The 13,500-nt window shown below is 37.6% G+C and overlaps 1 protein-coding gene across 1 annotated transcript; it reads right to left on the reverse strand.

Annotated features, from left to right (window-relative positions):
- Positions 1-10,541: 10,541 nt before the first annotated feature.
- On the reverse strand, positions 10,542-12,767 carry LOC110442603 (potassium voltage-gated channel subfamily A member 1-like). Its single transcript, XM_021486285.1, has one exon. The coding sequence runs from the start codon at positions 12,253-12,255 to the stop codon at positions 10,834-10,836; it is 1,422 nt and encodes a 473-aa protein (XP_021341960.1). The 5' UTR covers positions 12,256-12,767; the 3' UTR covers positions 10,542-10,833.
- Positions 12,768-13,500: the final 733 nt, after the last annotated feature.

The raw sequence follows: 13,500 nt of genomic DNA on the forward strand, positions 1-13,500 counted from the left end.
TCTGGAGGAGTACGCCCACATTTCTACAACAATAATAGGGAGACACAGTATGTGTATCTGGATGGTTCAGGTAATACAGTCATGGCAGCGTTTGGGGACATATAAAGCAGAGACATTGCGTACAAAGGATACCCTAAATTATCACGGATGTAATCCATTCACAACAAGTATCATAGTGATAAGTCAACTACGAGAACCGGAAAAGTGACGAGGATATAAACAAGATAGAGTACCCTGGCTCCATTACCAATGGATTTATGTCATTGTGTTATTTTACAATGTGCTAGTAAGTTTCAGGTGGGTCGTATACCGGCAGGCGACGAGAGTAATTACTATCTGACGTGACCAACACCAGTGACTATATATAATATTAATAATAGTAAGTCGAGGTTCTTATATACCGCTTTATCACAATGTAGTTCGTAGGTCGTCTCAAAGCGGTTCACCAATTATTATCCTGGTTATAGGGCCTTTTCAACAAGCCAACATCTTTCTCAACTCCCTAGGGAGCATAAAGCCGGTGATGCCATTTCGGCGCTCACAGCTAGCATTCGACAATTCTAGCACTGCCCAACCACGTACTCATTTACAGATGAGTAGACTTAAATAAGCGGAGTAAAGTATCTTGCTCAAAGATACAACACAGTGCCGTGCCGTGACTCGAACCCGCATTCCTTCGGTGACGAGCCGGCGGTCTACAGTGTACCACTAGACTATCGTGCATGCCTCCTATTCAACTTTTAAGATTCAGCAGGTGGTCGATCGCATAACAAGGTAAGAACCATCGTTGAGTTATTAAATCGCAGAATTTCCTTTCTTGTGATACTAAAAGTAAAATTGAAACAGATCATCTTAAATTAATTTCAATTCATCATTTACGATATTGTCTTTATGTTTCAGGAAGAGAAACATATTTCGGTCCTTTTCATTTTCATTTTAATTTGGTGGTTATTGACTGGCATTTTCATAACATTACTTACATGTATTTTGAGTAATAAATGGGGTATTTAAGCAATGCACATAATGTTTTAGATACATACACGACACATCTGGATACAGATGAAGCAGACACCGACAAACCATGGCATCACAGGCGGTGGTCCAGCTTTTGAAATCATTGTCTGTAGTAACGTGGCGGATGCTGGTATATGTATTAATCGGTATTAACATAAGAAATGGCTATTGGGAACACGCTATTGTGTAAAACTCTTGGTTGGATGCTGTTTTGAGGAAACAGCGTTCCTTCTTAGACACGTGCACCTTATGAAATTCCAAACACTGTCTACTTTTGTGCTCATAAACATAAAAATGGAGTTAAACTTGGCAGAAGGGAAGATATACCACTCGCAGGCAAAATTTAGGAATAAGCGGATATAATTTCCTTCCACGCATCAAAATCCGGACGCGTCTGTTTCTAAGGGTTCTGGATTTTATGGTGGCCTGCATCGGTAAGGTTATATGGGCTAACCCTCACATGCACCAATAACAGTTGATCTTGTGTATTTCTGGAGACTTTATTTAATCACTGTCTTTATTCCAGTTAAAGACAGTCCGCGTTGTCATCTTCTTTTAAGGGACTTCTCTTAACACTGTCAACTCCCAAAGTCACCACATTGGACGGACGCCTCGAAGCTCAATTGTCGCGTTTCTTTAAAACGTCTGGTCAGAAGACAGTCGGTCGCAATAGAGGCATGTCAACTTGCTAGAGCTGATCCTTGTCGCACAATAATCCAAAATCAACCTGAATAACCCCACAGTAGTGACATAAGCAGTCAAAATGTTGGATCGCTAGGATTGTGTTATTGGCATGCTCCATTGGCGCCGACTCGAATGGTTATGTGTATTCGTGCAGCTCATGGTCCTTGGAAGAGGAATATTCTGGCAGACGATTTGTCAGGTCATATATTTATATGGATAAAAAAATAAAGCATCAGCCAGATAAGATATTTCAATAATTCCATGTGCCGTTGACATGTTTTACAGTGGGTGAAACAGTACCACTGTTTGTACCTTTAATGGAGGGAAGTATGCATGATAAAATACTCCTGTGTGGGGTAAACATATACATTGAGAAGCTAATGACGATAAAGTTGCTTCAAAATTTTCTTTTCTATATGGTTTAAAGGTTTATGGTATTCTTCCGCGCAAATTTTCTATTTATTTTCGTTTGTTACAGACCGAGAGTCTCGCAATTTTTCAATGATCATTGATCCTAGAAGTCATTTGAAAAATATGGTGTTAAGCTGACTTTTTATAAATGGAGAAATATATAAGGTAGAAGTATATAGATGAGAAAACACAGTGTGATAATCTATACGTGCGAATGACCCCTCGTGAAGAGACATCAGATGTACTAGTGCTATCATAATCAGGGTCAGATCGGTCACTATGTATTGCATCTACTTTCTCTTGCCGGGTCTGCTGTGGATTGCTATAACTAATATATTCCCCAAAACAATAAAAACGACAAAAATCCATCTCACGGTATAATATGTTTGACTAAAACCCCGGTCATAAAAATGATAGCATCGAACTGTTTGAGAATAATATTAATTTATGGTACAAAACTGAAGCATTGTCAACTTCAGGAAGCTAGTCGCATGTAACGTCAATTTTTGATGTACAATAGCGTAATGTAACATCGACGTCATTTTGTTTAAGATGCCGTCGAAGACATACGGCTGGCTTTATAAAACGCGTGTTTTCAAAGCTATCAGAATAAAATTGAGCTGATGTAAAACTCATTTGCACTAACATTCGGCCGATTATTATTTGAATATCGCCAGTGATTCGTAGGATTAAGAAACCAAAGGAAAATGCGAAAAAAAAAGCTTCTCGGTTAAATAGCAACATAAATGTTATAAGTAACCTAATTATTAAAAGTATGGGTTGTCTAACAAATTATCAGAGTAGCTTTTTTAGTTCATTGCAGCTGGTTGAACCCTGATAGTGAAAATTATATTTTTAACGTCATTTTGCCATTTACAGTAGTCATATGTAAACATTGTTGTAGCAATAGACAGAATAAATAACATTTAAACATGATACTCTCCCTTCAAACCCGCGGTTCATACTCAACGTTTGCAATATTGTTTTAGCATGAGGGTATCCACCGTTTAAAAGTTATAACTCCTATTGGCACCGCCAACGATTGCTGAAGGAGGTGGGCAGCTCCTCGTTTGTACATGCTTTCGACAAATATACTTGAATTCATCACGTAGATCAAAAGGGAGTCGGCGACAATTGTCTTGAGATTGGAACTTAGTACAAATATATTCCGTGTGCGTAGCTTTTGTATAAGTTTGATGAAAATCTTATGATATTGGGACGAGGTTTGATAGTACAGAACAGGATGAACATGAAAAAGGATATATATCCCTTCCCTCATACATGGCAGGGTACATGTATATTATACATTTAAAGCATCAAAACAGGTGTTACATAAACACAGAAAGTCTCATGGTTTTCCTTCCCTACTTTGTCTCTAGAATAGACATTTTTTGTCCGCGTGTTCAGTATGTAGAAATATATGTGACAGTGTCACATCACATGGATGGATAAAGAAATCTATGTGATATAATTTCTGCAGATGCTATCCGTACGCAACATTCTTTAGCAAACGAACTCGATAAATAATCGTTCACAGACAAATCTTGCCGTAAATACGGTATCACTGTTTAGATAATCGATTTATTTTTATTTTACTACTTTAGAAAGTGTTTGCAACATCTATGACGATTGTAATATACTTGGCCCAAATGCCATTATAGATTCCTCTGAAAGTGCTCTATTTAAGTATCGGGGGATATCGTAGTAATAACCGTAGCCCAGGACCTAGAGTAATATGACCGTCATCTAGTTACAGTAAGACTACTATTGTATGTGCTCCGGTATGTCATATTTTATATGCTTCATCCTAAATTTTGAAATCATGGCAAAAACGAACATCTGGCTGGACATAGTATTATACGCTATGATGTACGCTAGTACACCAGCCCTGCCTCACTCATCAAAACCACATCTTAGCACAGTATATCTCCAACGTTCAGAAATCAAAAAAAAAAGTTGCTTATACCGATGTGCATTGTATACATATCTGATAGGCGTAAAGCCAGTCAGTTATTTATTAAACCCGACTGATTTGGAAAAAAGGTGTGGCACTTTATTTGGGCTTATTTTTGGTCCTGACTTAAATACCTGCACATATCTCTATTTCTGATTGCTACTCAATGTATATTTACTTTAAGGAGGGCAGCCCACAGAAATAAAAGACACATAAAAACAAATTTGAGGATGACCGCTCCCAGAAATGAAAACATAGACACAAAACAAACCAAAAATAAAAAATAAAACGCATGACGTCACCCATACGCACGCCATAGACTAACCTAAGAAAGACAACTCCTACGTCCATATACAGAGTCTGGTTTTTATTTCACTCACCAAGGGGTGTACTGCCGCAATATAACAGATACACCTGTACGCGGAAGTTCGCAACCCCACCCCCGAGAAAGTAGCATGTGTTTGAGGATTTAGAGTTGGGACGGTACGATCACGATAAGCCATTGTTGTCATACATTGTTATGTATTCTCCTAAACCGGAAACTGTAAACAAATTAAGAGTATAACGATCACTGCATGTTCAAAATCTTACCTACACTTGTACCTCAAATTACCATTCACAACATACAGCTTCTTGGCATGGAACCTAAAGTAAACACACGTACCTGTAGCAAAGCTATCGGTGTATGTATCTTTGAGAAATAAACAGCTATCCGATAAATATTTAAGCGGAGAAATTAGTACATTAAATGTACCTTAATTAGAACGTAACATTTGCTAAAAACAAATATCTAACAAGTACCGTTTACACCTCGTGATAACTTTATAACTCATACATTCACAGGATCGTTTACACTCCGTGATATGTAGCTCCATAATAAAAACAATAAGCTTTAATAAATGCACTCAAATTGGATCGTTTACACTCCGTGATACGCGTAGCTTTATAATACTTATACTCCTATAGGATCGATTACACTCCGTGATAGCTTTGTAATGTAAGCATAGGACCGTTTACATTTCGTGATAGCTTTAATACATACACTCAAATAGGACCATTTACACTCCTGTAGCTTTGTAATATAGTCATACACTTATATAGGACCGTTTACACTCCGTGATAACTTTGTAATATAGTCATACACTCATATAGGACCGTTTACACTCCGTGATAGCTTTGTAATATAGTCAAACACTCATATAGGACCGTTTACACTCCGTGATAGCTTTGTAATGTAGTCATACACTCATATAGGACCGTTTACACTCCGTGATAGCTTTGTAATATAGTCATACACTAATATAGGACCGTTTACACTCCGTGATAGCTTTGTAATATAGTCACACACTGATATATGACCGTTTACACTCCGTGTTAGCTTTGTAATATAGTCATACACTCATATAGGACCGTTTACATTCCGTGATAGCTTTGTAATATAGTCATACACTTATATAGGACCGTTTACACTTCGTGATAGCTTTGTAATATAGTCATATACTGATATAGGACCTTTTACACTCCTTGATAGCTTTGTAATATAGTCATACACTCATATAGGACCGTTTACACTCCGTGATAGTTTTTTCATACTGTCATAGGGCCGTTTACACTTCGTGATAGTCATAGAGCTGTTTACACTCCGTGATAGCTTTGTAATATATAGTCATACACTCATATAGGGCCGTTAACACTCGTGATAGCTTTGTAATACTGTCATAGGGCCGTTTATACTCGTGATAGCTTTGTGATACTGTCATAGGACCGTTTACACTCCGTGATAGCTTTGTAATATAGTCATACACTCATATAGGGCCGTTTACACTCGTGTAGCTTTGTAATACTGTCATAGGGCCGTTTACACTCGTATAGCTTTGTAATACTGTCATAGGGCCGTTTACACTCCGTGACAGTCATAGGGCCGTTTACACTCCGTGACAGTCATATGACCGTTTACACTACGTGATAGCTTTGTAATATAGCCATACACTCATATAGGACCTTTTACACTCGTGATAACTTTGTAATACTGCCATGGGGCCGTTTACACTCCGTGATAGATTTGTAATACAGTCATAGGACCGTTTACGCTCCTAATAACTTAAACTATGCATTAATATGTATGTTGGCGGGGATTTGAATGTGTGCATATATTTATAAAGCAGTTTTTATTAATACACAGATCATATACCGTGCATGGGGTTTATACGTTGATTATCAAAGTCAAAGCAAAGTTGGATATCGAAGCATTCGCCATCAAAAGGAAAATTGATTTTTTTTATGATTGAAGGTTTATATCAAATAACATGTTGAGAATGAATTAATTCAATAAAAAAAAAAAGAAATTATGGTAGAAGGTACGTTTTAGGAAACTTTCGAAATTAAGCTTGGGTTGATGAAATGTCGCCAGATACATGGTATGAATTAATTCGATTGATGCCTATGTAAAAAATGCAATGGGTATACAAAGATGTTTTTGATAATCAATATAGATTTTCGGAATCGCGTTTGCATATATGCAAAATAATAAACTGTGATGAACTTTTTAGAAAGAAAGATACCAGTGCTCAGGCCGCTAAAGTGTCACACTTAAGTCGATATCGTCATTAAAATGATATTGAAGTGGTAATCTACAACACTTAACTCGATATCGTCATTGAAATGATATTGAAGTGGTAATCTATAATACTTAACACGATATCGTCATTGAAATGATATTGAAGTGGTAATCTACAACACTTAACTCGATATCATCATTGAAATGATATTGAATTGGTAATCTATAATACTTAACACGATATCGTCATTGAAATGATATTGAAGTGGTAATCTATAACACTTAACTCGATATCGTCATGGAAGTGATATTGAAGTGGTAATCTACAACACTTAACTTGATATCGTCAGTGAAATGATATTGAAGTGGTAATCTACAACACTTAACTTGATATCGTCATTGAAATGATATTGAAGTGGTAATCTACAACACTTAACTCGATGTCATCATTGAAATGATATTGAAGTGGTAATCTCGATGACGTTTGTCGCCTGACGGATATAGTACAGTAACCATAGAAAATACAACCAACTGTAATCGTATCTTAACAAATATATTATCCGAGATATGCTTCCCCGCATCTTTGTAATATATAAGAAAATTTATTTCATACTCTCATAATTGTTGATAAAATGCGTTTCAATCCCTCCATACTACAGTAAGTCGGTCAAGGCTCACAATTTGACATTTACAAAGTAGTTTACAAAAGATATAATTTGACACTCACACACTTGTACATTGCTGTCGCGGGGATTACTCTTTAGTACGAAAGTGTCAAATGCTGGTTGACCCATAATCATTCCAGCCCTTAGGGAATATGTTCACACAAAGCTGTTAATCAGGTTTGAAATTGAAATTATGTAGCGAACTTTTATCGCCTACGTCGGTATAACATGGAAGTTTGCTACATTAGCATAAATTTGTATATCGATATATGTATCTTCTAGCGTGATGCCGTACGATGGTATTATTATGTCAGTTGGGGACATCGAGAGGTACCCAAACAAAATAACTAAACTTCTCTCAACATGTCTGTTTTAACCTTTTTTTCCATCTCCTTCCATGGAAAGTTCAAAATTACGGCAAGGAACACTGATTTAGTACCTCGTGAGTTGTTTCCCTTCCCATCCAGCGTGTCACCTATACTACACTTACAGAACATGCGTTAACTTAAGGCGTAGCTTAAATTGAAGGGCACCACTGCATCAGTAATAATCGATTATGAACATTCCTTCTTTTTATATAAATAGAGTACTTAGAGCGACAACCTTTTACTTCCTTTTCAATGATTCAGTGCATGTATTTTCCCGGAATAGTAGTATTACGGTATAAGCATTGGTTACACCAGAGCGTGTCGCCCCGTACTTTTCCTTTTTCTTTCCTTCTATTTCTATAATTATATACGATGCATTACCAACGAATGCAATTCTCTTAATGATACTTGCGTCTAAAGAAATATCCGCCTGTTAAGCGTAATTTTTTTGATAAGAAAGCCTGTTAGAGAAAAAGAAAAAAGATATTAGCCGAGTTTCCATGTATCTATAACTATGTGTTTGAGTAGTAGTATATCGGTGACACTGCTTTAAACATATACAGACAGATTACTTAAAGAACTTAATCATTGCAGCAACATCAGTTTGTGATTTAGCTGTGGAGATCGTTCAAAGGGAGGTAACTAGAAACCCTCGATAATCTTTTTTACATGACACTGGAATATACTATAAAGGGCCCGATTATAAATACATGAAATCATCGTTTTATTTGGGGATAAGGGGTGAGCGGAGCAAGATATTAGACAAAAGTTATATTTCATTTCATGCAGACAATGACGATAGATATATGAAATGAGAAGTAAAAAAAAAGCACAAAGCGGGTGCCCTAGCCGGTCGCCATTTAGTTCGTTCGTACATTGTATCTAAGCCTAAAACTAATTCGTGTTTTGTAGAAACTTCATTATTAACAAATTTGAAACAATCAGTCATTCATTTTACGCTTTATGACGCGATGTATTTCAACACGATCTACAACAGCTCAACCGAGAGAGGATCTCTTCAGAGGAATCGCTACAATAACACATCGAGCATGCCTCTTCTACATGTACATCTCTATGAAATAAAGACCAGTATTGTATTGAGAAAAATCGTACCTCCGCTTGACTGAAATTATTCTATTCTCGTAAGTCTACAATTGAAATTATGGATATTTTCCTTGGCTAGTTCTGACCGATTAAGTTTCTTATAAAACGTACAAATATACAAATATACAAATGTACATATACCAGCAATGCCAATGTCAGACCGCACACATTTCTCCGGCCTTTTCATTACAGGGTCATGTATAAAATCATGGCACGGTGTTAATGGACAACACCACTTTATCTGTGTCGCCATTCAATCCACATAACCTGACATGTAGCACTACGTACGTGTGTACAACTGTAGATAAACAGCGCTAGCGATTTAATGGGCTGGCTTTATATAATGACCGTGTTCCCGTACAAACCATAGCTATAGTCATGTTAATGTGTTTAAAAAGCATTGTTGGTGTATATGGAAAGCTAATTATCTAAAGGATTGGTACCATATATTTATATTTATTTTTCTAAACAAGGAGAAGTATAAAGACCCATGGTGTGCAAGTAGGCAGTTATTAGAATATATATTGTATTACTAGTATATAGAGACGTGGCCTAACCCGATACTACCAGTGAACTGGGCTGAGGTTAATCCTAGATACTCATTCAGAGTTAAGCCTGCACTTACATTGTATATTGGCTATACAAACTGGTTAACCATATTTTAATGTTTTGATGAGTTGCAACCAGATGAAAACCCTGCAAACATAAATTCAGCGGGCTACACTACTGCATTCGTGACAGCGGAACAACAAACGTTTGGTAGTACATGTAAATAGCATATCACACTGAGTCCAGCTAAACGTAATTACCTCGAATAAAGGTAGCCTGGTCGTCAATATTGACATTTAACTCCTTCGCCTGACCAATTCGTGTTCATTGTTCCGTTGCAATATTTCGATCTTGTTGGCGTCGTGATTGCGTTTCGTTTGTATTGTGTATCGGTGTTTTTGGGTGAGCAACTGAATGAGGGACATTGATACAGTGAAAAGTAATGTATTTTGAAATGATGTGATCAGTCTCCATGAATGAATTACACTACATCAAACTATGTTATTCATTTTTGACAGAAAATTTCACAGTTTTAAAGTAAGTACATATGCATACATTTGAGGGGAATATATATGACAGACGATGTGCAGTTAGTTGAACATTTTTCTGCTTGACGTGTTTGAAGGGGCAGAGTAGCAATACTTGATCAACACTTTTCACTTTGACATATTCAAAGTGACAGAATTGTGGTATTTGTTGGATATTTTTCAGTTGAACGTATGGGAGGGGCAGAATTTTGGTATCTGTTGAACGTGTCCATAGTTTTCCATATTGTTTCAGTAGGATGTGCTTTCAAAAATCTGAACGGCCACTCACCTTTTAGTAGATGTAGCATGGCAATATCTGGGTTATATATGAATATTCTTTGGGGTGAGTTAATATGGTTTGGGTTTCGGTAAAATTTCACTTTGTTTTGTGTAACGTCCGCTAATCGTCTTAAGTCAAACGAAGACGACAAATCCTAGGTAGAGTTTTACTTACACTGACGACTGATGGTATCGTAAGTCTTAAAGATGGAAATGATCTATAGTTGTAAATACAGAAAACAGTTTTTTAACAGTAGCATTTTAACTTGATTTGCCTGTCTTATTGCATGTTGACTGTATGTATTTAATTATGAATCGGTAAGAAAATGGGCAGTACGTTTCCGAGTTAAATTGATAGTGTTTGAATAAAAAATACGGATTGATGAAGAACAGAGCATTATAATATTAACACTCAAGTAGGAGAGGTAATAATAATAATATCATGTTTTTATTCTAAATCAAATATGTAATACATAAATCATGAAATACACCTGTTGAAATGCAAACCGTAAATGGTTCTTAACATGGAAACCACAAAAGCAGAAACAAACGTGGTTCGGAGAACCAATCAGCGTCAAGTATTGTTACAGCCAGTAGCATGTGCTGTACAGAAGTGTTTTCTCTCACAGGCACACATTTAAATATTTCTCACATAATAAATTGGACTGTTTTATTTTCTATTATTGTAACGAGTCGTTAACTCTAAAAAATAAAACACATATCAGCCACTCCTTGTTTGCGACTGTCTGTAGAAAGTATTGAAATTTGCCACTATCACCGGAACTGGTAGAGCTATAGACAAAATTCCACTTATAACTGTCATGCTTCCAACTATTTTACCAAAGGCTCCACATGGATACATGTCTCCATATCCGACCGTCGTCATGGATACAATAGACCACCAGAAAGCATCAGGGATGCTTTTAAACTGCGAATTCGGCTGAGGCAGTTCCGCATAGAACATCGCACCGGAAGATATGATTATCCCGATACCGAGAAACAAAGCAAACATGACCAGCTCACTAATACTAGTCTGCATTGTCTTTCCGAGTATCTGGAGTCCGACCGAGTGCTTGCTGAGTTTGAGTATCCGTGACACCCTCAGTACTCGCAGCACCGACAGGAAACCACTCTTAGACTGACCGCATTCGTGGGAGATCAGATACAGACCCATTGACAAAAAGAATGGCATTATTGATGCAAAATCTATCCAATTTACTAAGTCTTTAAGGAAGCGTTTCTTAGAAGGGCTCGAGAGCAGACGACACACAAGTTCTATTGAGAACCAACATATGCAAACTGCTTCTATTAAAAACAACGGATGCTCGTAGTTTGGTATCTTCGCTACCACCACACTGCTGCTGTTGTCTGAACTATTCGCCATGACAGTGATGCACTCCGTGCCATGAAAGTCCGGCAGTGTTTCTACACAGAAGGTGGTTACCGATACTAGAATAACAATTACTGACAAGATGGCTAAGACTCTGGCTGGCACGGAGCTGTCAGGGTACTCGAATAGCTCCCATACCTTCCGCTGAAACGGTTGTTCTGGCAACTCAGGAGCTTCAGTGTTACTAACTATATATCCTTCCTCTACTTTATACGTTTTCAAGACAGATTTACCAAGTTCAAAAAACTGCATTTCGCTGAGGAATATATCGGAAGGAACCTCCATAGGACGTTTCAGTCTACCTCCGCTCTGATAGAAATACAGGATAGCTGGGAAGCTAGGTCGATGGCGATCAAAGAAAAATTCTTCCCGTTTTGAGTCCCAGTATTTCTTCCGTTTTGTAGGGTCACCAAGTAATGTGTGTGGTAGCCTATTGAGAGTACGGAGTTGGGTTTCAAACTTGAGTCCACTGACGTTGATTGTGATACGTCTGCAGCCCTCTGCGTCGCATTCATGTCCATACGCTAAGGCTTCCTCCGAAACAAACGCTTGCTGCATGTCTTGAACACCTCCATCATCCTCATCTTCTGAAACTCCACAGGATACGCCTGGAAGTCGGGAATGGGAACTAAAAAGATCCTTCCAATTGGAGTCGGTCGAGGAGGACCGGAAATGAGTCTTCTCGTGGTGATTAGAAGGCGGTTGTAGATAACCTCTCCCATCTCCTACCGTGTTTTGATTAATAATATGCATGATATGATATCAGAAGGTCACTTACTTTAAAAGCCCACCATTATGCGAGGTGACACTGTTCCGATTGCTTCTCCCATTGACTGATCAGAAGTCAAACATTCCAACACAAGGCTCAATAGAATATCAACATATACTCAAACATAGGCACTCCATCGTTCTACGTTTGACATATTACATGTGTGTTGTCGCTGCCTTCCTTTGAACACTCAAGATTAAATCCATTGTTAAACTTTCAATTGTCACTGAGGCATTTAAATAGACGCCTTTTGTTAGTTTAAATCAGCTCCACAGAGGCGTGTACTGTTGCACGTTACGCTACAGTGGTATTTACAGACTGTAAAAATGACCTGTCCATCTTGAACGATTGCTGAGATCCGTATGCGTTTAACTGCACAGTCTTCAGTATAACAGATCACGAGGAGACATTCTGGTCGGAACTTGCATGTCCGTATTCCTTCTATTCCTTCTCCCGAGTGCAACTTCGAATAACTTAACTCAGTGTATTGGCACAACTCCACTGAACTTTAATGGCATTGAAAGGAAGGTATATATATATATATATATATATATATTACCTGTATTTGCGAAAGTGTGTAATAGCTCTGCCGACTCACTGACCCCGATCCACTCATACAGGTGTAGTGAAAGACCTTGTGGTTTAAACCTTGGGGACATAAGAAGGTGTTCGCTTCTTGATACAAGTATATAGGTACTTTACTGTCACAAGACTCGCGAAATTGAACGAGTTCTAAGCTTTACAAATATTATTGTCTTCTGTTGTACAGCTAACTTACAATGTACTTTTGTACGATTTGATAACAGACGCTTTTAGATTGAATATGGTGAAAGCTTTAACCATGTTTCTCGGCTCGATGATAAACGATTATTGTACACACAGAATGTTCTGGGGCATGGCAGTTATAGTAATCACGTATAGATATATTATATATATATATCACGCGTAGGATTATAGCCTAATAAATCCAGGTATCTCGGCAAATCACTGATACACCTTAGGAATTTGACGTCATTTAATTCTAAAGATTTAATTTTTACACTTGCAACCATGAACTTTCGGCTGATATGTATGCACTCGACGTTTATTGGGCTTTGACGAACCTCTAAACCTCCCAATCCCGTGAGACAGGGACACCAATCGTCTTACTGGCTGGGTAACATACACAGTCAGGTAACGTATTAATTCACCAACAACAATTGCTAATTATATTGTCATCCGGACACCTT

Source organism: Mizuhopecten yessoensis, unplaced genomic scaffold, assembly GCF_002113885.1.
Source record: "Mizuhopecten yessoensis strain PY_sf001 unplaced genomic scaffold, ASM211388v2 scaffold716283, whole genome shotgun sequence".
Lineage (NCBI taxonomy): Eukaryota > Metazoa > Mollusca > Bivalvia > Pectinida > Pectinidae > Mizuhopecten > Mizuhopecten yessoensis.